This window comes from Saxophila tyrrhenica, assembly GCF_035928015.1.
Source record: "Saxophila tyrrhenica strain CCFEE 5935 chromosome Unknown scaffold_9, whole genome shotgun sequence".
In the NCBI taxonomy this organism is placed as follows: domain Eukaryota; kingdom Fungi; phylum Ascomycota; class Dothideomycetes; order Mycosphaerellales; family Extremaceae; genus Saxophila; species Saxophila tyrrhenica.
Genome location: NW_027041741.1, coordinates 176,106 through 196,369, shown reverse-complemented (window position 1 = coordinate 196,369; position 20,264 = coordinate 176,106). Strand labels below are relative to the sequence as shown.

Genomic DNA, 20,264 nt, shown 5'->3' with positions numbered 1-20,264 from the left:
CGAGATCTGGCATATGAGGGCATCATCTTGACTTACCTAGAAGCAACATGACCATGGTCATGATCTTCAATCGTGGCACCGTCTTCAAACAGACCGCTTTCGTCGCTAACTCGCATAAGAAGACACAATTGCGCTTTCTGAAGATTAAAGGCAGGATGATACCGGTCTGGTGTTAGCGCCGAAGAGGTACTGAGAGGCTCCATTGCAGGACTGAAGTTCTTGGTTGCAGTAGCTCTCATACACGCTGTAAGCCGCTTCTGAACGGGAAGATCTGTACTACGTAAGCCAGCAAGCGATCGAAATCTGTTCCGTACATTCATCTCTACCACTCCGCTGCCTTCACCACTCAGTGACTAATGTACTGAAAAACAGCACTAACATCCTTCTCCGCCGTCTCCTGCCGCAACAGCAAATCCTGAATCTTCCCCATCGCACTCGTGTCCCCCTCATTCACAAAATGATTCCACGAACTCGTGTCTCCGTACAGCATAGCCGGCGCTTTGATCACTTGCCTCCCGTCTTTGCAGCGCTTGCACTTGAACGTGTCGTGCGTGTCGCTCGTCGTGCCGGGTCGGTACTGAAATAGCTCACGTAGAGAGTCGAGGCTGAAGTGACGTTCTACGTCTTCGGCGGAGTCGACGACGCAGGATGACAGGGACTGCTTGTGCGATTGGCGCTGGAAGATCTTCTCCTCGATGGTGCCGGTGGCGATGAAGCGGTAGACGAAGCAGTCTTTCTTCTGGCCGTCACGCCAGACGCGAGCGAGCGCTTGCTGGTCTGCGGCAGGGTTCCAGTCTGGGTCAAAGAGGACAAGACGATTGGCGCCGATGAGGTTCAGACCGCAGCCACCGGCCTTGGACGAAAGCAAAAAGACGAACTCGGGGCCGTCAGGGTCGTTGAACTTGTCGACCAGCTTCTGGCGCTTGTTCACAGCCATGGTGCCGTCGAGACGAAGAGAGCCGTAGTTGCGGCTGCGGCATAGCTTTTCGAAGACGTCGAGAGTCTGGGTGTAGTTGGAAATGAGCACGATCTTGTCGTTCGTGTCCTGCCGAATGCGAGCGAGCATGCGATCAAGCACTTGCATCTTGCCAGAGTACCATGGCTTGACATCTCGATCACGACCACGAGCGTCTTTCGGCACATAGTCGTCTGGGAAGTGCTGCTCGCATCCAGGGAGGTCGTCGGGCAGGTTGAGCAGGTCTGGATGATTGCACAGTTTCTTGAGCATCCCAATGGCTTTGAGCGGTTGGCTGCCTTTGCCACGAAGCAGACTCTGGATCTCGGGAGATTTGATGAAGTAGTTGTAGAGATCGAGCTGGAATGGCGCGAGGTTGCAGAAGACGACATGCTCATACTTCACAGGCAAGTACTTTGACAAGATGTCGTTGGTGCGGCGGATGATGAATTTGTTGACTTTGACCAGCAGCTCGGAGAGACGCTCATCACCCTTCTTGCGGTCGGCATCGGTGCCAGCTGCATCACGTCCTCGCAAGATCGGGATCTCGTATTGCTTGCGGAACTCCTGCCTGCTGCCGAGATAGCTAGGATTAGCAAAGTTGAGCAGCGCAAAGTATTCTGAGAGGTCGTTCTGGATGGGTGTGCCAGACAGGATCACACGTTTTTTGACGTTCAGCCCGTTGAGTGCCTCGAAAGTCTGACTCTCGCCATTCTTCAGCCGGTGGCCTTCGTCGCAGAGCATCAGACCGATTGGCGTGTTGCTGAGCTCCTGGACGTACAGTCGAAGTGTTTCGTATGAGACAATCAGTACTGGCCTGGTGACAGCTCGTCCGGTCGCAGAAGCCCACTGCCGCATCTGCAAGGTCAGCTCTTCCTTGGACGCCTTGCCATCGACTGCGAATGGAGTGATTGCGTCCTTCCCAAGCCACTTCACCAGTTCATTCGCCCAGTTGCGGACCAGACTGGACGGGCAAGCAATGATGCACTTCTGAATGCAGCTCTTTCCAGCTTCAGGTGATTGCTTCAATAGTGTCCACATGAGCGCGATGCATTGCAGTGTCTTGCCCAGCCCCATCTCGTCCGCCATGATGCACCCTTGAGCATTGTCGTCAATCATGCCAGTAGTGCAACGATAGAGAAACTTAACACCCTCCACTTGATGCGGGCGAAGCACCTTTGTCAGTCGCGGATCGATGACCACCGGCACCTTCGGCCTCTCAGTGTCCACCTGCTTCTTGATGCCCAGTATTTCTGCCAGACTCTTATGCATGATGGGTTCGTCGACCTTGTGCTTGTCCTTCTCTGCGGCATCTTGACTCGCACCACTCTCGACTTCTTTCGCAGCAGGCTTGTCGTCGATCGTAGGGTCGTACAGCACAATTGCCAGATCGTCACATGGATCATGAAGCGGCTTCGCGACAAAGGCTACTCCCTGCCTGAGGCCTAGCGTCGGTGGAGGTCGACCTGCATCGTATGCCGTAGGGTCTCTGTTCTTGAGCGGGACAGCGAAGCGTGCTCGGAAAGCAGTATCTCGATCTCGAGGCTTGAAGACGGGAAAGCGGTTGATGTCGCGAGTGGCGAGCGCAAGGCGATCATCGTTGCTGTACGGCTTGTCATCTTCTGTGCTATTGTCGCCGCCCGAGTAGTCGACCTTTCGTCTCTTCCGTGCCGGCTTCTCTGACACCCTCGAAGGCACATTGGCGCCGGGGCATTTGAATGGCTTGATGAGACGATCCGTGGATTGTGGTGTGCCGCCGTAGAGACGTCCGCGGGTCTTGACAGCTGGCGCGATATTTTCCTTGTCCACGGCCACGGTCATTGTCGCGGCGTTTTGTCGTCGGAGGTGGCGGTGGTGTTGTTGGCGAAGATGATGTGGCAATCGCAGGACGACGCGAGGCAGCCTCAGCGAGATTCTCCGAAGTTTTTCCGAGACACGCTAGAGCGCCCGGTCACGTGTCGTCAATTCCCAGCAACGTCTTACTACGGATGACTTCACATTGTCCAAAGGAGATGGATCATTCTTCGAGAGGTCTTACTGACGAAGACTGGACGCGTGCCGACCTTCTTGATTCCAAAGATGCTCCCCACATAGCCAGAGTCGACGGGACCAGCGTCACAAAGTCTGGGCTCGATGCAACACGCGCCCATGCTGGAGTCGAGGTAATGAAGCCCGTTCGCTTCTTACGTTGTCGAGAAGACCCAGACGTGGTGCATACCGATGGAGTCTGTCGGAGGTGAAGACGGACACACGACAACACAGGTCAGAAGAAGTCATGAGCAAGACGCACGCTTACCCTGAGCCTTTCGTGGTCCCACCGCGACAAGAACACACCCATAGCTTCATCCTGCTTCACGGCCGTGGAAGTAATGGAGAGAAGTTTGGCGTAGAATTGCTCAAAACCAGGACCGGTACTTCCAACTCTGAGCCTGCGGACATGCCTGTCAAAGGAGGAATATTACAGCATGCGTGTCCAGGAACCAAGTTCATCTTCCCAACCGCTAAAAAGCGGCGCGCCAGATGGTACAAGCGCGCATCTATCAATCAATGGTTTGATGGCGTGCCGATCGATGCACAGGAGGATGGCGTTACCAAGGACCAAGAAGAGTGGCAGCTCGAAGGATTGAGGGAGTCACGCGCATTCCTGAAGACGATCGTTGACCTCGAAGTGAATGCGGTTGGAGCCGGCAACGTTTTCGTTGGTGGGATGAGTCAAGGATGCGCTATGGCCTTGCATTTCCTCATGAGCTACGAAGGCGCTGATGAGAACGGAAGGGCATGTTCTGACGTGCCGCATCTGGGATGTTTCGTGGGCATGAGCGGGTGGCTGCCGTTTCAGGACGACATCATGAGCGAGCTGGCCCCAATAGATCCAGGTGAGGACGATGAAGACCTCTTTGCGACCTCGGATGACGAGCATGACGGCCAGATAGACAACATGGGCTTATTTGAACACGACGCTGATGGCTCATCTGAGCGGTCTCCTGCAACCCGGGTCTGCAATCTCGTTCGAGACAATATGGACCTACCGCCGATCGCATCCTCCAGTCCTCTCTGCCTCAGCACACCGGTATTTCTTGGGCATGGTAGAAGTGACGAAAAAGTCAACATGGAGAGAGGTGTGCAAGCGGCTGACGCACTCAGGCAGATGGGAATGCAGGTCACTTGGAAGGATTATGACGAAGGGCATTGGTACAAGGTCCCTCAGGAGATCGAAGACATCGTCCGCTTTCTTGATGATCTATGAACATTAACAAGACGTGCACAAGAAGACGCCATTGAAGATTAGTCAGAGCATCGAATGTCGAATATGCAAATCTCGCACACGGTCGATCACAAAATCGGTACTCCTCGCACCTCCCTCGCTGCAAAGGATGCACAAGGGTATCTCTCGATTTATGCAAATGCTGTCCACAAACGCCCAGCTGCCGACTACTCGTACATCAACCTGCAAGCAAGCAACAGTCAAGATTGGCAACCCGGATGGTCCGGCAGCGTTCTTCAAAACCCAGACGAACCCGGAAAGGCCCCACCGCATCCGTCAGTGGGGTGATCTCGTCTGTGAGAGAATCCATCACATCCTCACGCAGCGCTAGTCGGCCGATTCCACTGTCGGCAGCTTAGCCTTGTCTGCTGACACCCACCTCGCTTTCTACCCGCTACCGGCCGTCGACGTCGTCTCACAGTCCGTTGTGGTCGTCCGCACCACTTCAGTCGCCCTAGTGCTAGGCGGAGGCGTTGCTGGAGCCGGGACGGCGGGTGGAGGTGTTGCTGGACTCGAGGCGCCCGGCGGAGGTGGAGGCGGTGGTGCTCCTGGCGTCCAGGTTGCCGAAGGAGATGCTTCTGGGAGCGGCTCCGTTGGCGGTGGTGGTGGAGGTGCTGCAGCTGTTGGCGTCGTCGAGCAGCTTGTCGTTGTGAGCGTCAACACGCTGGGCGACGAGGTACCGGACACCTCGCCGGGAGAGGACGAGGGAGACGAGGGAGCTGGCGGAGTTGTAGTGGCAGGAGGCGTCTGGGTCAGCGTAACCATCGTCGTGGACGTCATAATCACCTTAGACGACAAAGCTGCCGACGTACTACGGCTGCGAGGGCGACACGAGGACCAGCAGTGGAGACCCGGAAATTTTCATCCCGTTCTACTGTCGGATGAGCGTCGATGGCTACAGTAAGTAAAAGTAGAGGGATCCTCCCCCTTCCGTTGTGTTACGAGTACGAGTCACAGGATACTGACGTCTTTCATCATTTCTAGTCAATGTGTGCTCAAGATCACCGAGACGGCAACTCACGAGGTTGATGGGGATGAAAAGCCTACTATGCAAATGGCCAAAGCCGAGCTCTCGTCGAAGTTTCGAGGCATGGACGAGGTTCGCTTCCGGGTGGACATGGATTTCACAGGGCCATACCTTGTGTGGGTGGATGATATCAGCTATGCCGCCTATAAGTTTGGCTCTTCGGAGGACGAGCTAGCTTCTCTATCTGCCAATAGCAGCACCAGCTGGACGGCACCTCAACACAGCACCAGCTCGAAGGCACTTCATCACAGCACCAGACCAACGGTAGTGACACGAACATCCACGGCAGATGACGGGATGGCGGGAACCGCTTCATCGTCTGTGGTGGTTGTGACGGCTACAACGATGCTGACGATAGACTCATCGCCTACTACACCTTCACCGTCCTCCCCGAGCGTGTTGACGCTCACAACCACGAGCTGCTCGACGACGGCAACAGTCGCATAGCCTGGACAGGAGGGAGAAGCTTCAAAATTTGGTAGTTACTAGTGTCGAAAATGGAATGAAACGGTTAATCAATGTAAGAGAGAGTCATCGCTACTGATTGATTAGGGTGAAATTGCTATAACTCTTTTAACTGATGTGGGTTTTTTTGAAGGTTGTATTAGAAGATGAGGACGAGCCATGTCAGCAAATATTGAAAGTTGGCCGTATTGTCACGAGCCGAAAAGAAAACGAAATGACTACCAGGTAATGACTGAATTCTCTTTCACCAAGCAGGCATAGACTTCTTCTCGAAAGAAGCGAGGATTTGCAAGACCCAATAGCAGGCTTGATGAACATTGGAAAGCGATGACTTCTTGGAGAAGATTCAATATAAGTGCCCCCCTGGCTCTTCTCCCATAAACCATCTCTTGCTCAAAAGCGTCATAGCACCCTTTGGCTGCAATCTGGGTAGCGGAGATTGCCTCTCCGCTTGGTACGCAGCCTGGCACTTCATAGTCAATTTCCTGTGCGTACTCAATAACGAATACACTGGAACCTACCATCAACAAGCCTTTCTTGGTCTCCTTCGGCTGCCGGGTCATGCCTAGAAGGAGTGGACATAAATATTTGCAAGAGAGAAAAGCCACTGCGCGACGAGTACGGGCACGCGGTCAGGCCAGAGAAAGGATAACGCTGGATTGATGTCGAGAGAACTCAAGCGTGCTGTACATGTAATTACCCAATCTGCCTATGTGAGATAACATCGACATGCAACGCCGTCGAGATCGCCTGAACGCCGAACTGTGTCACGCTGAAGGCTCGAATCACTCCTTGTATTCTTGTTCTGTACAGTAGGTTAGCATGGGTATACACAGACATGGTGATGGAATCTGTCGTCAGGAGCACCACCTACCCTTGCTTGGCTCACTCGGGATACCAAGGATGGACAGCAGAGTGTTGCCGTACGGGCTGGAGCCCTCTTCGTACTCGAGACGGTCGGACTCCCAGGTGATATTGTTGTATGCGTTCATCACGCAGCCGACGATGTTGAAGATGAACTATGTAACCATTAGCATATAGAGGAGCATGTCCTGATTGGTTCAGTCGTACCACAAGCAAGAAGAACAGCCAGTTTCCCACATCATCCGTGTCCATTCTCCTCACGTATGCCACGATGAAAGTCACCAGCGCGATCAAAGCCGTAGGCTGGAGAACGTCAGCATACGATGTAATCTCGAAATCGCCATCGAGAGCAGAATGATACGCACCAGCATCAACCTTTGCAGCCTCACAGCCAAGTACAGGTACCGCCGCCGATCCACCAGATTACTCTCGTCCCGCACCCAGCTCGCCCTCTGCATCATCTGAATCGCGGTCTGTAACCACGCCGCCCAGCTGCAGAACATGCATGGCGTCGCGGTGGCAATGAATCGGTAATCGCCGGTGGAGAAGTATGAGCCGCAGACTGACGCCGCAATTTCGAGGAGCCAGCTTGAGAAGGCCCAGATGTAGAAGAGCGCGGCTTCCGTGTAGGGCGGGAGGCCGAAGTGTTTCGTTAGAGGGATGCTGGAGTGGCGAGCGTGTTGCTCAGGCGTCTCGCCGTAGCCGTGGCCCATCTGTGCGGGCTGTGGATGGTCTGACATCGCGATGGCCTGCTTCTGGGACACTTGTCGCGGTCCAGGTGGCGTTCCAGAGGGTTTTTGATGTGTCGCAAATCCCTGAGATGACTCCCTGCGCGTCGCCTGAAGAGAGGAGGTTCGATGATGTCCTCTCGACTTCAACGAAGTCTTTGAGACCAAGTCTGGGCTCGAAAGTGAGCAATCGTGCGGCACGCTGACTGATGCTGCGCGTAAGTCAATAGTCCGCAAGATTCCGGCTCTTCCAAGGAGCTGAGGTTGGGTCCTTTAGAGTTTGGGGCTTGTCTACTTTGGGATAGCGCGATATCGATTCCAACCTCCTCCACCTTTGACTTTGACATTTCTTCAACACCTCCACACATGGCATGAATCACGACGAAGTCGCCAACATGGGCAACAGCTCGTCGCAGATTGCGCCCACGCAGACGGCGAGCGCGCGCACACCTCACGGACCATCGACAGCACCGACCAGACCTGCGACAGCTCGCGCAGCTACACGCCAGCTTCATGACGACGTGCAACGCGCTGTCAAGAGGCAGCGAACCGATGACAGTGAAGAGCCGACACAGCGAAGGAGAGCGCGACCACAGCACCGTAGGGGAACAGCGATCCAGCCACAGCTAGATGCAGCTTCATTTCAACCAGCGAACTTCTCGAGCACGGCACCAGCGCGACAGGAAGCGGACGTACAGCATGTGAGCGGACAGGCGAAAGACATCAAGCCTCGCAAGAGTGAAGACGAGATCGTTGTCAATACTGGTGTGGTGAAAGAATGGCAATCAGCGAAGAAGCGGAAGCACGAGCAAGTGGATGAACAAGCCGTCCCAGAGACCCAAGCGGAGCAGCCTGCAATGATCTCTAGCGACCAAATGGACCTGGATGCCCAACTGCTGCAGGCTACGGTGTCAGGCCAGGAATCCGAATGGACTGCCAATGAAGACAGGTTAAGCAATGCTCCACCTATGCCTATGCCTAAGAAGAAGAGGCCTAGCCAAAGGAAGAGAAAGCGGGAGGCAGACGAGGAGCGCACTCGTCAGCAAGAGCTAGCGACTGAGCATGTACCGCACGCGGAGGTGGCGCAAATTCCGGCAGACCAGATGCAACCGACGAAGGCGGTGACTGGCAGTGGCACGCGCGTGAGGGGTCTACGTGCAGTCGTGATCGATGGTCCCCGTGCTGGAGATACCGCCGAAGCAGACCCTATGCCTACCCCACCTGAGTCACCACCAGAACAGAATACGCAAGAGGTCCAACAAGAAGCTGGCGCGGCAGAGGATGATGATGTTGAACCTAGTGCTGCTGGTCCGGAAAAGCAACCTGTCGTCAACCAAAAGAACCTGAAGAAAGGAGGCAATCTAGCTAAGCCGAACCCAAGGAGACGGGTTACGGCTTGGTTGCAAGATGGCGATTTTGCGCCTCCGCCTGTCCAGGGTACGGTCTCCCCGTCACCTCCACCGCAGTCCAGGAGAAAGTCAGCCCGGAAGCAGGCACCATCAAGCTCAATCGCTGGCGATGTAGATCTCGACGCCATCCCCGAGTCAGTAGGGAGTGAGAAATCGGCCCCGCGAGCAAGTGGAAAGACGGAGAAGAAAGTCAAGAAGAGGAAAGCTTCTGCTGCGGACGATCATCGGCAACCAGAGGCACCAACAGCAACAGCCGACGACCAAGACGAAGTCCAAGCACGGGTGCAAAGTACAACCCGTGGCATGGTGACTGGCGCCTGGACAGCTGAAGAGAAGGCGCACGCGGAGCTCATCTGGAACCACTTCATCACATCGAAGGACATGCGTGACTCCGACCTGCGCGCTAACACGATTGACTGGGCCAACATCGGCGAGATCAAGACGATCATGTACGAAGCTTTCCCAGGCCGCAAAATCGATGCAATCCGCAAGTTCTGTCAACGACACTTCACGCCTTACACGAGAGGACCGTGGACCGCCGAAGAGGACGAAACGCTCAGAATACGCTATGCAGAGATGCCGGAGCAGTGGACGAATCTGGGAGATTTGCTGTTCCGCCCGCCAGACGCTGTGCGAGATCGATGGCGGAGTGTTGTCAAGGATGCTGGGAAGAGACAGGTCGGCCCTTGGAGCGTGCAAGAGGAGTCCGACTTGAAGCGCGCTGTTGACGAGTGCTGTCAACTCGTTCGGAAGCAGGAAGGCATGAAGCGCAAGCCACGAGACGAGCTCGAGGCTGCGATCAACTGGAAGGTTGTGAGCGAGAAGATGGAGTTTGCGAGAAACGAGAAGCGTTGTCGGGAGAAGTGGCAGGATATGAAGCGAGCAGGGCGTGCCACTGCCGCGGTACCAGATAATGCGGTGGAAGGATCTGCGCACGCTCCGACTGTGAGCAAGGCCAACGCACAAGCTGCTGCGCCCACAGTATCCGGATCACGCGAATCAGCTCCAGTAGGGCCTTCGCCGAATAAGGATCTGCCCAACAAACTCCGCGAACTTGAACACCAATATCAGAAACTTCTTCCAGGCGACATCTACGATGCTCTCAAGGACATTGTCAAAGCCATGAAAGGCGACCCTGACAAGCGATTCACCCACGAATCGACTTTCTGGTCCGTCGTGGCCAGCTCGCGCGAGGGCGTCAGCAAGTTCGCTGGCACTGGTGGGCTCAGACGACGGTGCTATCTGGGCGCACTAGAGGTCTACGGCGAGCGCAGGAAGGTCAAGAAAGCACAGGGTATCGTAGAAAAAGCGAAAAGGATGTTGAAGATCATGAAGCAAGGAGAGGAGGACGGGGATGATCAGCTGACACGGGCAGTGGACGGGCAAGGAAGGAGTCTGGTGGAGACCATGAAGCGGAAGACCCAGAAGAAGCAGAAGCCGCAGATCAAGTCCGAGGAGGCGATTGTCGAGAGCGAAGATGAGGAACCACCGCCGCCGCCTGAAGCAGCAAAGGATGCTTCCGTCCTAGCCCCGGCGACCCCGTTCTGCATCCAACATCCCGGACCCAGCACAGGCGCCAAGAAGTCGACCAGCGGTAAGCTGCGCAAACTAAGACAAAAGAAACGCAAACGCGCCAGCAGCGACGCCGATGGTGATGAGTACGACCTTGGAGTGACGGTCGGCGAGCAGGGGAGTCCGATGCTGAAGCCGAAGCAGAAGAAGCGGAAGGTGAAGACGCCGGTGAAGCAGCATCGGTCGGCGGAGTTTGTGAGGGAGAGCGATGGTGAGAGTTCGGAGTGGCCTACTGATGATGAGGAGGAGCGGCCTGCTGGGCCTGCTGAAGAGGAGAAGCCTGTGAGGGAGGAAGAGCCGAGGTACCGGCTTGTGGACGAGGTGACTGTTTCGTCGTACTAGCCGTGGGTGCTGTGCTGGCACGGCCTCGAGGGGATGGTCCCTTGGGGTGTAAGGGTCGGGTCCGGGCAATGGCAAGGAAGGGATGGGAAGCATGATTACGATGGCTGTATATGCGGTACAGCAACATCCTAGCCGACAGCTTGTGATAAGGATACACAAGGTAGTACTGTATCGACATATGCCCCACATAAACCGATTTAAGTCCACCATGCCTTTCACAAGCCCCTTCCTTCCCGCATCGTCCCTCCTCCAGCGAAATTCCTGGCTGCCTCGTCCAGAACGCTTCATGTTTCCTCCGCAATACCCCCAACCTCCCACTCATCTCTGCTGGAAACCAACACACACAGCCAATCCCGCTCCCAGACCACGTAGATCACAAACCCCACCACCAACCCCAGCAACAACGGAGCCAAGCCAATCCACATCAACAGCAACAAAGCCTGGTCCGGCGTCCAGCCGCGGGCGAAGATAAGCCAGAAGAACCCGAAGACCGTCGCGGGGAAAGACGAGAGGGTTGATGCACGCGAAGATGAAGGTGATGAGGCGGGCCCATTGTTCTTCTGTCGTGGTTTGTCTTTGACTGTTCTCGTGGCCGAGACAGGGGAGGAAAGTTGCGGACTGAGCTTCACCGCTGTTGATAGGAGGTAGTGGATACGATACCGCGCTGCGAAGGGTCAGTACTGCTGTGACGGACGATATGTTGTACATGCACCTTTACGAGTCGACGGCGAGAGGAGACCATTTATAGACGCTTCTCGACAAGTTCTACCGAACTTTCTCTCGACGGTTTTGCTTGAAGATGGAGTTGTGCAACTCACGTTACACGAGGTTGTCTGGCTGCTGGTACGTATTTACCCTTGCTTCATCGTGCGTGTGGCTTCCGGCGAATTGGTCTTCACGGAATCCTGGTCGCCAGCGCAGCAAGGCCAACTCTGCAGGAAGGGCCATTGGAACAAGGTACAAACTTGTGATTTATCAGACTGCGTTTCAGACGGTAATTCATCAAGCATACGATACCGCCTCAACGCCAGCCCAATCCCAGGACCCCGTCAATCATACAGCCCCTGCATCAGCATCATTTACGCAACCCAAGCTCATACCACATCGATCATCCCACTCTAAGCACCCACCCTAACCCCCCTCCCACCCTCCCCATCTCCCCTTCCCCTCGGCACAGCCCCGGGTCTTCGGAGCGTATACTTCGCAAAAGCCCTCGCCAGCGCCTTCTTGCACGAGACCTTCTGACTTCCGACAAAACTCTCCACCGCGACAGCGATAGCGCGGTCGATGTCCGTGGCGTTGCAGTATTCGGAGAGCCGCATTTTGGCGAAGGATTCGGCGATGCGGAGGATGGATTCTAAGTGACGGACCTAAAAACAGAGTAAGTTAATATGGTAAAGAGGGGAGGATGAGGGAGGGGAGCTTACAGTAATGGGATAAGCGCCCGTGACGAGGCTCTCCCGGCGCATATCGGCGAAGAGGCGGGCGATCTTGTCCTGGTCGATCTGGTACAATTTCGGCCGACAGTGCTCGCGGGCGTAGAGGATGTACTTGCGCAGCAGCTCCTGTGGGATCTCGCTGCTGGGGCCTGCGGAGGGTTGGCCATCGATATCCATGCTCCCGCTCGCGTTGGCTGGAGCGCCGCCGTTGTCGTCGCCTTTGGCTGAGTTGGTGACCGGATGCGCACGGCCGTGGGAGTTGACGACGAAAGAAGCGAGACGTTCGTCTTCGGCCGGGTCGACGGTGTCGCGGACAACGACCAGGATGTCGAAACGCGAGAGGATGGGTTCTGTGAGCTCGACGTTCTGGCTGAAGGGTACGGTGCCGTTGTAACGGCCTCCGATGGGGTTGGCGGCGGCGATGACGGCGCAACGGGCTTGCAGGGTGGTGACGATACCGGCTTTGCTGATGGAGATGGTTTGCTGTTCCATCGCTTCGTGGATGGATGTGCGGTCTTGGTCGTTCATCTTGTCGAACTCGTCGATGAGACAGACGCCACGGTCTGCTAGGACTAAGGCGCCACCTTCGAGCGTCCATTCGGCGGTGAGAGGGTCTCGGCGGACGCTTGCAGTGAGACCAACGGCAGAAGCACCTTGACCGGTGGCGAAGACGGCGCGGTGGGCGGTGTTCTCGATGTACTTCAGGACCTGGGACTTGGCGGTACCAGGGTCACCCAGGAGGAGAATGTTAATGTCGCCACGAATAGAATGCATGCCCTGAGCTTGCTTCGAAACGCCACCAAAGAGGGAGAGCGCAACAGCAGTCTTGATGTCGGTATGGCCGTAGATGGAAGGAGCGATTGAGTTGATGAGCTTGTCCACGATTTTTGGGTCGCGACTGAGTGCCCGGATTTCTCGCTCGTCTTCCTCAGTCAGACGGAACCCGGCGAGTTGGTCGTGCGACTTGACGACATGGTTGGCTTCCAGGATGGTGGCGAAAACAGGAAAGCCGTTCTTGTTGTTCAGCTGAGCGTCGTAGTTGTTGCGGTAGACGCCGGTGATCTCGACCTCCTCACCAGGCTTTGCAGAGTCGATGAGGTCCCAGAGAAGGATGACTTCGCGGTGACGTGGCAGACGGCCAGCGGGGACTGTGCCAGGCGATTCTTGGAGTGTGAGCTTTTGGTAGTTGCGGTAGACTGTCTTCTCGCTGTTGAGAGTGAAGGGACCTCGCGATTGGCAGTTTTGACAGAAAGACAGCTTGACCTCTGCGTTGCTGTCCTGCGGGAAGGGTCCAAGAGTGATGCCGCACTTGGTGCAGTCGAATTTGACATATTTCAGCTGCGGGAAGACTCCTGTCCGCCGGGTGACCACGCCGCTCACGCGGAGAAGGCAGTTGAGGTGGCTTTGGCGGAGTTGTCGGAGGGTGTATGAGACCGGTAGATCTGTGATGCGGACGTGCAGCTCGGAGTGAATGCGCTCGTAGTCGGGGTAGTGGTAGAGGGCAACTTCAAGGGCCACAGCATCGAAGATTGGCAGAACCTCGTTTGGGACGTTGACCAAGAAGTAGGCCAACGTTGGCTTCGATTCCGATAGATGATCCCAGCAGACTTCCAGTGACTCTGCGTTGACTTCTCCGAGTGTCCTGATGCGGACACCGTAGACCGAAGTGCCTGTAGCGTCGGTGTATTCTGTCAGGAAAGCCTTGAACTCACGCGCAATCGTCTTGTGAACGGCAGGATTGGCGACCCAGTCGGTGAGTGAAGATGCCTTGACATCCGCCAGTGCTTCCAACGAGAGCTCCTCGTTCATGATGTCGTCGTGCATGTCCATATCTTCCTGATCCTCATCATATCTGTGCCTCCTTCTCCGCGGCTGGCGCGTTAGATCCATGATGTCTTCCTCCCCATCCTGCAAGAACGCAGCAGGAAGATTGCGCTGTTGAGCCAGCTCTCGATCTCTGCGGTTCAGTCGAGCCTCAAGTTCGCGTCTGGCCGCTAGATCCATGCCCTCGTACTCCTCCTCATCGTCAATCATGCGCCCCCGATAGCCGCGGTCTTCGTTTCTGTCGTAGTCGCGGTCGTAGTTGTCGCCGAAGAGGTCGATGCCCGCATCGTCTTCTGCCATCTCGTCTGCATCGTCCAGGTCGTGGATGAGATCATCTTCGGGGTCAAGCAAGTCGTCTTCTTCGTCGATGTCGTCGCCCTGAGGAAAGACAGGAGGGGACGAGGCAGGGGCTGGCTGTGGTCAGCTGAGGCATGCTGTTTTGTTCAAGGGAACACATACGACTTGACGGCGGCGCGGCGGCGGAAGAGGGAAGGTCATCCTCAGCATCTCTACCACGTTTGCGCCCGTTGGAAGGGGGAGGCCCGCGGTTGGCGGCGGACATGTTGGGTCGGAGCGGTGAACTGGGGACGATGTTAGAGGTGTACGCGACCAGTCTCTGTATTGTTGGTACCTCATTGAGCAGTGTGTTATTGGTGAGTAAACAGTCTATGTGTTGCGATCAAGGACCTGAAGTTGCGATGGAGGGGGAAGAAGACGCGATCTCGCGCGTGTCGTTGGCGTTTAGCGCGTAAAGTGGCTGCAGCTGGCCTGTGCGTCCTTCACTTCACTCATATCTCGTTTCATTCTACGTAGCATCTCACGCATTCGGACCATCACCAGCAGCGCCCGATGTCATTATCAGATACCAGTCTCACACATGCAGAGATGCTCAAACAAACGGCAATCGCAGCGACCAATCCGCCCGCCTCGCATCCGCACCTGTCCAACGACTCTTTCCGCTCCACGACCCTGTGGCCTTCGTTACACGACGCAAACCACTAGTGAGTTGCTCGACGTTGAACACCTGCCCTCGTTCAAGGATGTCGCATGTTTGCTGCGAGCCTCGCTGCTTGCTGTTCCTGAATAAGTCGCCATGACACAGACTCTGGCTAATATGGCTATAAAGCCTTGCATATCTCTGCGGAAGCTTTCTCATTTCTATATACACCTTGAGCTCTCAGTATATCTCAACCGATCAACCCATTTCACCCCCATACACTCGCATCTACCACAGTCAATCATCCCACTTTGTAATCAGACCTTTCGACTCTCCCAACCGGACGACCATCTTGTAACAGCCACGGCGACCCAAAACAGGACATGGCTTCAAAGGGAAAGCAACCAATGACCGCGGACGAGGGACCAATACCAAGCGACACTAGCAGTGTCCTATCCGATCCTCCGGACTCTGAAGAAGATCGTGACGGTCCAGAGGAACAAGCGCCTGATCTTCCATCACCTCGCAAAGTTGAGGGCGGCTGGCAGTGCGTAGTTGAGGGGTGCTTCACAATCTGTTCGACCAAACGGGATGCCCAGCGGCATACAATCGGAACACCCGGCCCTACGACGCTGCATTGTCCGCATAAGGATTGTCCGAGGTTTGCTAAAGGATTCACCACGAAGCATCGTCTGGCTCAACATATCACAAGGGTACACAACCCGGCAAAATTTGCCTGCAACGCCCCGGGGTGTGGCAAGGTATACAAAGAAGGTGGATCCAGGAACGACCACCAGCTTCTTGATCATTCAGAACGTCGCGCGCCCGCGTCTTTTTATCCATGTATAATTCCAGGTTGTACCGCCAAAAAGGGGAAACGTTCCGGGGCGTTCACGGCTGAGAGGCTGATGTACAAACACGTGACTAACCATAAATTGAAGGGTAAGTCGATCATCTAAACGCACCCATCCAAGTGCGCAAGGAGCGAATGTCACGCAATCAGGATACTTCTGACACAACAGCAGCGCAGATACAATCCGCAAGCCATTTCCACTGCCCGCACTCATCATGCAACTTTGAATACCGCGGTGGCCGTGGCCACGTATGGGATAAAATTCGGCTACACATGATGAGAGTCCACCAGGAGACTAGAGACGAAGCCGAGGATGTGGTGCAGTGGTACATGATCCGGTGCTTTACAGCTGAAGCGGATCCTTCCGATTCGACAAATAGTGACCAGAGCCTCCAACCAGATGTGGAACCCCTTTTGAGCCTTGCAGAACCGAGCCTCGAACAGCCTTCAGGTTCTGCACCTACGTCGCCGGGGCGACAAGCCCAGTCGACAAGATCATCTAGCACAACTCGAGATTACGGTAGCTGTTCGTCGCTCTCCCTCTCTTTCTGCCTTTGTTTCACATATCTTTACTATATCTCACCTCTTGAAACCAGCAGCAACATTTCTTAAAGTCGGCGAAGACGCAATGCCCACATCTGCTGCATTCACTCCAGCCAGCATCACGTAGTGGCAGGTCGACTACATTCATAGCAAGCAGCCACGAGCCATCAAAAGGTTTGCTGTACTCTTGATGAGCTCGGGCGCATGGCATCAACATTCCTTCCAGTCAAGGCAGCGTCGAGTTGCCAATACTTAACCTGGATCCTTCCTCTTGCAAATGCTTTTAACCTTCTCTACCGACCCCTAACCTTCCCGAACAGCTTCTCACAGCCCTTGAACCAAGACCCATACAATACATCTATATATCGCTGATAGCAGATCATGTCTTCTCCCAGTGGTCGCCGGATCATTCAACCTCGATCCCCCGGTGCCCGAAGGAAGCAGCCAGCATCGGAGTCAAGCTCATTAACCCCAAGCCGCAATCTGAGATCGAAAGCAGAAGACGAGGGCAGTATGTCCAAGACTATCACTCTGCCGGATGCAAGGAACACCAAGCCCACTGCTTCAACCACCAAATCGTCCCGCCGGAACATCCAAAGCGGATGGGGCTGCAGCTGGGCGGATTGCAAAAGCAAGGAAATCTTCTCAACGATGGCTGACGTTGATGAACATATACGCCGCGACCATACAAAAGAATGGCACTGCGAACTCGAGGAGTGCACGAGCGAAGAGGTCTTTACATCGAGGACCGCTCTTGACTTGCATATACTCCACGAGCACTTTGAGATCGAGCACCTCGCGAACGCATTGATTGGAGCAACCGGCGACCTTAGCGATGGCGAGTCTGGACCCGTATCGACGAAGCGTGGTACTCGCCGCGCGCGGCGGACGGTGCCTTCATCGTCAGGTTCAGAAGGGTCGCCGGTCTCAGAGAGCCCATCGCAGCGGCGTAAATCAACTCTACTGCCGTCAAGGGGTAACCGCCATGAGATCCCAGGCATCCAACGTGTATCGCCAACGCCTGAGCCGTCACTCCCTCAAGATCCAGCGCTGAGACAAGCAGCTACTCCTGCAGAACAACCGTCAAGGCTTCAGTTGCCTCAAAACATCAGCCCAAGGTCCAGGTCCAGAATGTTATCACTGTCTGAATTGGCCCCACCAGAGCGGAATTCTGAGGACACAGCACCATCATTCAGGCTGGGCTCGCTCAGCATGACCGAGGTACTCCCTGCAACAACGGTCTCAGCGCCTCCGACGTCCAAACATCTTCCAATTCCTCCCTTTCAGTCGTCAGAGCGCCGATCGCCTGACGCGGAACGAGCAGATATGCACCCGACTAACATTCCCAGTCTCGCCGAAGCCTTCAACCATCGCTACGACGACGAACTTCCCGCTCGAACGTACGGTCATGGAGCATGGTATGGAGGGCCCCCGACAGGACAGCCGGGACTCGCGGCGAACCACCACGGTAAAGGGTATAGGCATGGTAACCGAGCTTAGCTGTTCACTGCCGTGGACTGGTCAGTCTGGTATGGAGGTGCACACCGTAGCGTCTGCCTTCTTCGACAAGCTCAGCCACAACGGTAAGGGGCTCTCTGATTCCTCATGGGCATGATCTGCTTCTGGTTGGGTTTGTGCTTCTCTCGTTTCCTACTGCTCTGTTTGACCAGGATGGCTCACTAGCACATGTTTAGTACAGATGTCGAGATACACTTCTACCTATCTTTCCTGGACAACTAAACGTACCTCACTGCCGCAAGTGGATGTGTTTGTCAATTACTTTGATCGGACAACTGCTGCATCTACTTACTAATCTGTGACCGGATTGCGACCTTGCCTCTGTCTTACCCCGAATTCAACGGGAGGCCTTTCGGACTCGCTGCGATTGCGCCTGCGCGCCAGGAGGCGCTGTTGATCAAAGTGCAAGGACTGTGGGAGAAGATGTTTGGGGAGAGGAGGCCGCCGCCGTCTTTGATGTGAGACTAAAGTGAATTGTTCTTTCTTCTCAACAGTGTGCGTCCTTCCACTCCACAAGCCAGTTCTGCACAGTCTTGATCTCCAAAGCCTGCGCATCCCTCACTACGGGCGGTGGCACCGCATCCGTGTACTTCTCCTTCGGAATATCGTCCAGATCCCATTCGTGACCCGCACCCGCCATAATAATCTGAGGCGAGTCCGTAGTCCCGTTGTTCTGCACTCTGGGGTTGGGTTGGGTACTAGCCGGCAACTGCTCGGCGAGCGGTGTCAGGCCGCGCCAGACATCCTTTGAGCCTGTCGACAGTATCAGGCGTGGGGCCGAGAGGTTGACGCCGCCGTATTTGTTCACTCGTTCGAGATCCGGGCCGTGGTAAGAGCTGCTGAAGTTGTAAGTCTTGCGACATCGCTCGATGTACCAGGTCGGATTTTGAAGTGTCGTGGCGATTGAAAGCGCTTCCGGACGGTCTGGGGAGCCTGCAATGTACCCAGTGTAGAAACCACCCCACTGATGGATGGACGATTAGACCGCTTGCAAACATCTGCAATGTGATAGGAATACTGACCTCGGTGCACTGGATCCAGACGTAAGGGCTGGGAGTCCGATCTGACAGGCATTCGTCCAACTTCTTCAATGAATCGCAGAGGACCAGGAAATAGCCAGAGACTCGCTCAAACCAATGGAGCACGCTTGGTAGCAGAGTCTCGGTCTCGTCTGCCCGGCCTCCGTTTGCGATGACTGAGCGCGCGGTAGCTTTCTGTTTCGCAGTAACGTGTCGAGGGATATGGCTCGAGGTGATGTCGCTGCAGTATCCTCCAGGCTTATCAATAGGAGTTCGCGAACGCGGAATCCACTTTAGGTCTGAGGCATACTCTGTGGACAGCTCGAGGGAGAAGAAAGTTGCAAGGCCGTTGTTAGAAGCCACGTCTTCTGCGCCAAAGCCTCCCTTGAATTCCTGGATCGCGGACTCGTTCCCGCTGGCAAAGATTGTGTTGGCGATGTCGATGAGTTTCTGCTGTACTGAGATGCAATTCGTGGGTCCATAGCGTCGTACAGTATCGTAAAATTCTGTTTACAGTAGTCAGTGGAATGGAGCAAGTCTCCTCTATTTGTGTCCAGCTCACGCCAAAAGTCATCGACTGCGGTGGTTACGCCGGACGAGCTCAACGCCCCCTGCCAGCCTGTCAGCAACGTACTAAGTACTGACGGACTCGACCTACCCAGAATAGATCAGGGTACTGTATTCTTGCGAATACAGAGGTCTGGCCGGCATACGAGCCTCCAATGATTATCCAAGGCGTTCCTGGAGCAGCCAAGTTCTTGTCTCGTAGGCCTGGGAACTCCACATGCTGAGAAAAATAGGCCAGGTCCGCGAGCGCTTGCTCTCTGGTGTGGAACCGCAGGTTCTCCTTTGTGTAGCTATCACTTCGGACGATGTCGCCGCCGTAGTAATAGCGCTGACCCCATACCACTGCAAGCCCGCCGGTAGCTTTCGCCAGGTCGCGCAACAGGCCAGCTTGCAGCCAATGTGCGTCTAAATAGTCCTCTCCGAGAGTGTTCACAATGACCGGACCTCCAGGGATGTAGAAGGTATCGTCCATTTTGTACAGCGCCTCGAAGGTTTCAGTTGTGTGAGGCTCGTAGCGAGATTCATTGTGGAAGTGGTCGACTAAAACCAAGGTCAGTCTGCTGGTCATGGGCCGCGGCCTTTTGGAGAACTGACTTGGAATGGTAAACTGGTGTGTTGGAAAACGCGGAACATCGTCTATGGCCTTGCTCAGGCCCATTTGAATCAACGCACATCCAGTCACTAAATAATGGTATATTCGAAGCATGATGCAAGGCAGACTTGAGTGCCGCATTTCCTCGCCATTCTGGGGCGTGTCATGGTGGATATATCACTTCCAGAATACTACTGCCTGTTACGACCGATTCGTTCAGCCGCACCTCGCTTTCGTGCACGCGGAACGAATGTTGTCTTATATATGGGCGGCGAATCCAGTCTTCCTGCGATCGAGAACGGATGTAAGATGGTCATGTTAGGAAGAAGCAGAAGTGCTCCTCGT

General features: G+C 55.1%; 7 protein-coding genes across 7 annotated transcripts; 3 read left to right on the top strand and 4 right to left on the bottom strand.

Moving 5' to 3' along the window:
* Positions 1–346: 346 nt before the first annotated feature.
* RAD54 (DNA-dependent ATPase protein rad54) lies at positions 347–2,776 on the bottom strand (the record flags this gene model as incomplete). Its single annotated transcript, XM_064803229.1, is given in 2 exon segments — positions 347–361; positions 380–2,776. The coding sequence occupies 2 exon segments, from the start codon at positions 2,774–2,776 to the stop codon at positions 347–349; spliced, it is 2,412 nt and encodes an 803-aa protein (XP_064658144.1).
* A 312-nt stretch (positions 2,777–3,088) lies between these two features.
* Positions 3,089–4,202, top strand: LTR77_005986 (uncharacterized protein; the record flags this gene model as incomplete). Its single annotated transcript, XM_064803228.1, has 2 exons — positions 3,089–3,117; positions 3,218–4,202. The coding sequence occupies 2 exons, from the start codon at positions 3,089–3,091 to the stop codon at positions 4,200–4,202; spliced, it is 1,014 nt and encodes a 337-aa protein (XP_064658143.1).
* Positions 4,203–4,256: 54 nt separating this feature from the next.
* Positions 4,257–5,694, top strand: LTR77_005985 (uncharacterized protein; the record flags this gene model as incomplete). Its single annotated transcript, XM_064803227.1, has 3 exons — positions 4,257–4,495; positions 4,575–5,120; positions 5,205–5,694. 3 exons carry the CDS (start codon positions 4,257–4,259, stop codon positions 5,692–5,694), a joined length of 1,275 nt encoding a protein of 424 aa, XP_064658142.1.
* An 803-nt stretch (positions 5,695–6,497) lies between these two features.
* On the bottom strand, positions 6,498–7,316 carry LTR77_005984 (uncharacterized protein; the record flags this gene model as incomplete). The annotated part of the gene is made up of 4 exons (XM_064803226.1): positions 6,498–6,517; positions 6,587–6,731; positions 6,784–6,879; positions 6,942–7,316. 4 exons carry the CDS (start codon positions 7,314–7,316, stop codon positions 6,498–6,500), a joined length of 636 nt encoding a protein of 211 aa, XP_064658141.1.
* A 383-nt stretch (positions 7,317–7,699) lies between these two features.
* LTR77_005983 (uncharacterized protein) lies at positions 7,700–10,627 on the top strand (the record flags this gene model as incomplete). The annotated part of the gene is made up of 2 exons (XM_064803225.1): positions 7,700–7,904; positions 7,956–10,627. The coding sequence occupies 2 exons, from the start codon at positions 7,700–7,702 to the stop codon at positions 10,625–10,627; spliced, it is 2,877 nt and encodes a 958-aa protein (XP_064658140.1).
* A 1,118-nt stretch (positions 10,628–11,745) lies between these two features.
* Positions 11,746–14,452, bottom strand: MCM2 (MCM DNA helicase complex subunit; the record flags this gene model as incomplete). The annotated part of the gene is made up of 3 exons (XM_064803224.1): positions 11,746–11,997; positions 12,055–14,300; positions 14,350–14,452. The coding sequence occupies 3 exons, from the start codon at positions 14,450–14,452 to the stop codon at positions 11,746–11,748; spliced, it is 2,601 nt and encodes an 866-aa protein (XP_064658139.1).
* Positions 14,453–18,228: 3,776 nt separating this feature from the next.
* Positions 18,229–19,985, bottom strand: LTR77_005981 (uncharacterized protein; the record flags this gene model as incomplete). The annotated part of the gene is made up of 4 exons (XM_064803223.1): positions 18,229–18,705; positions 18,764–19,213; positions 19,419–19,867; positions 19,922–19,985. 4 exons carry the CDS (start codon positions 19,983–19,985, stop codon positions 18,229–18,231), a joined length of 1,440 nt encoding a protein of 479 aa, XP_064658138.1.
* Between the last annotated feature and the right edge of the window lie 279 nt (positions 19,986–20,264).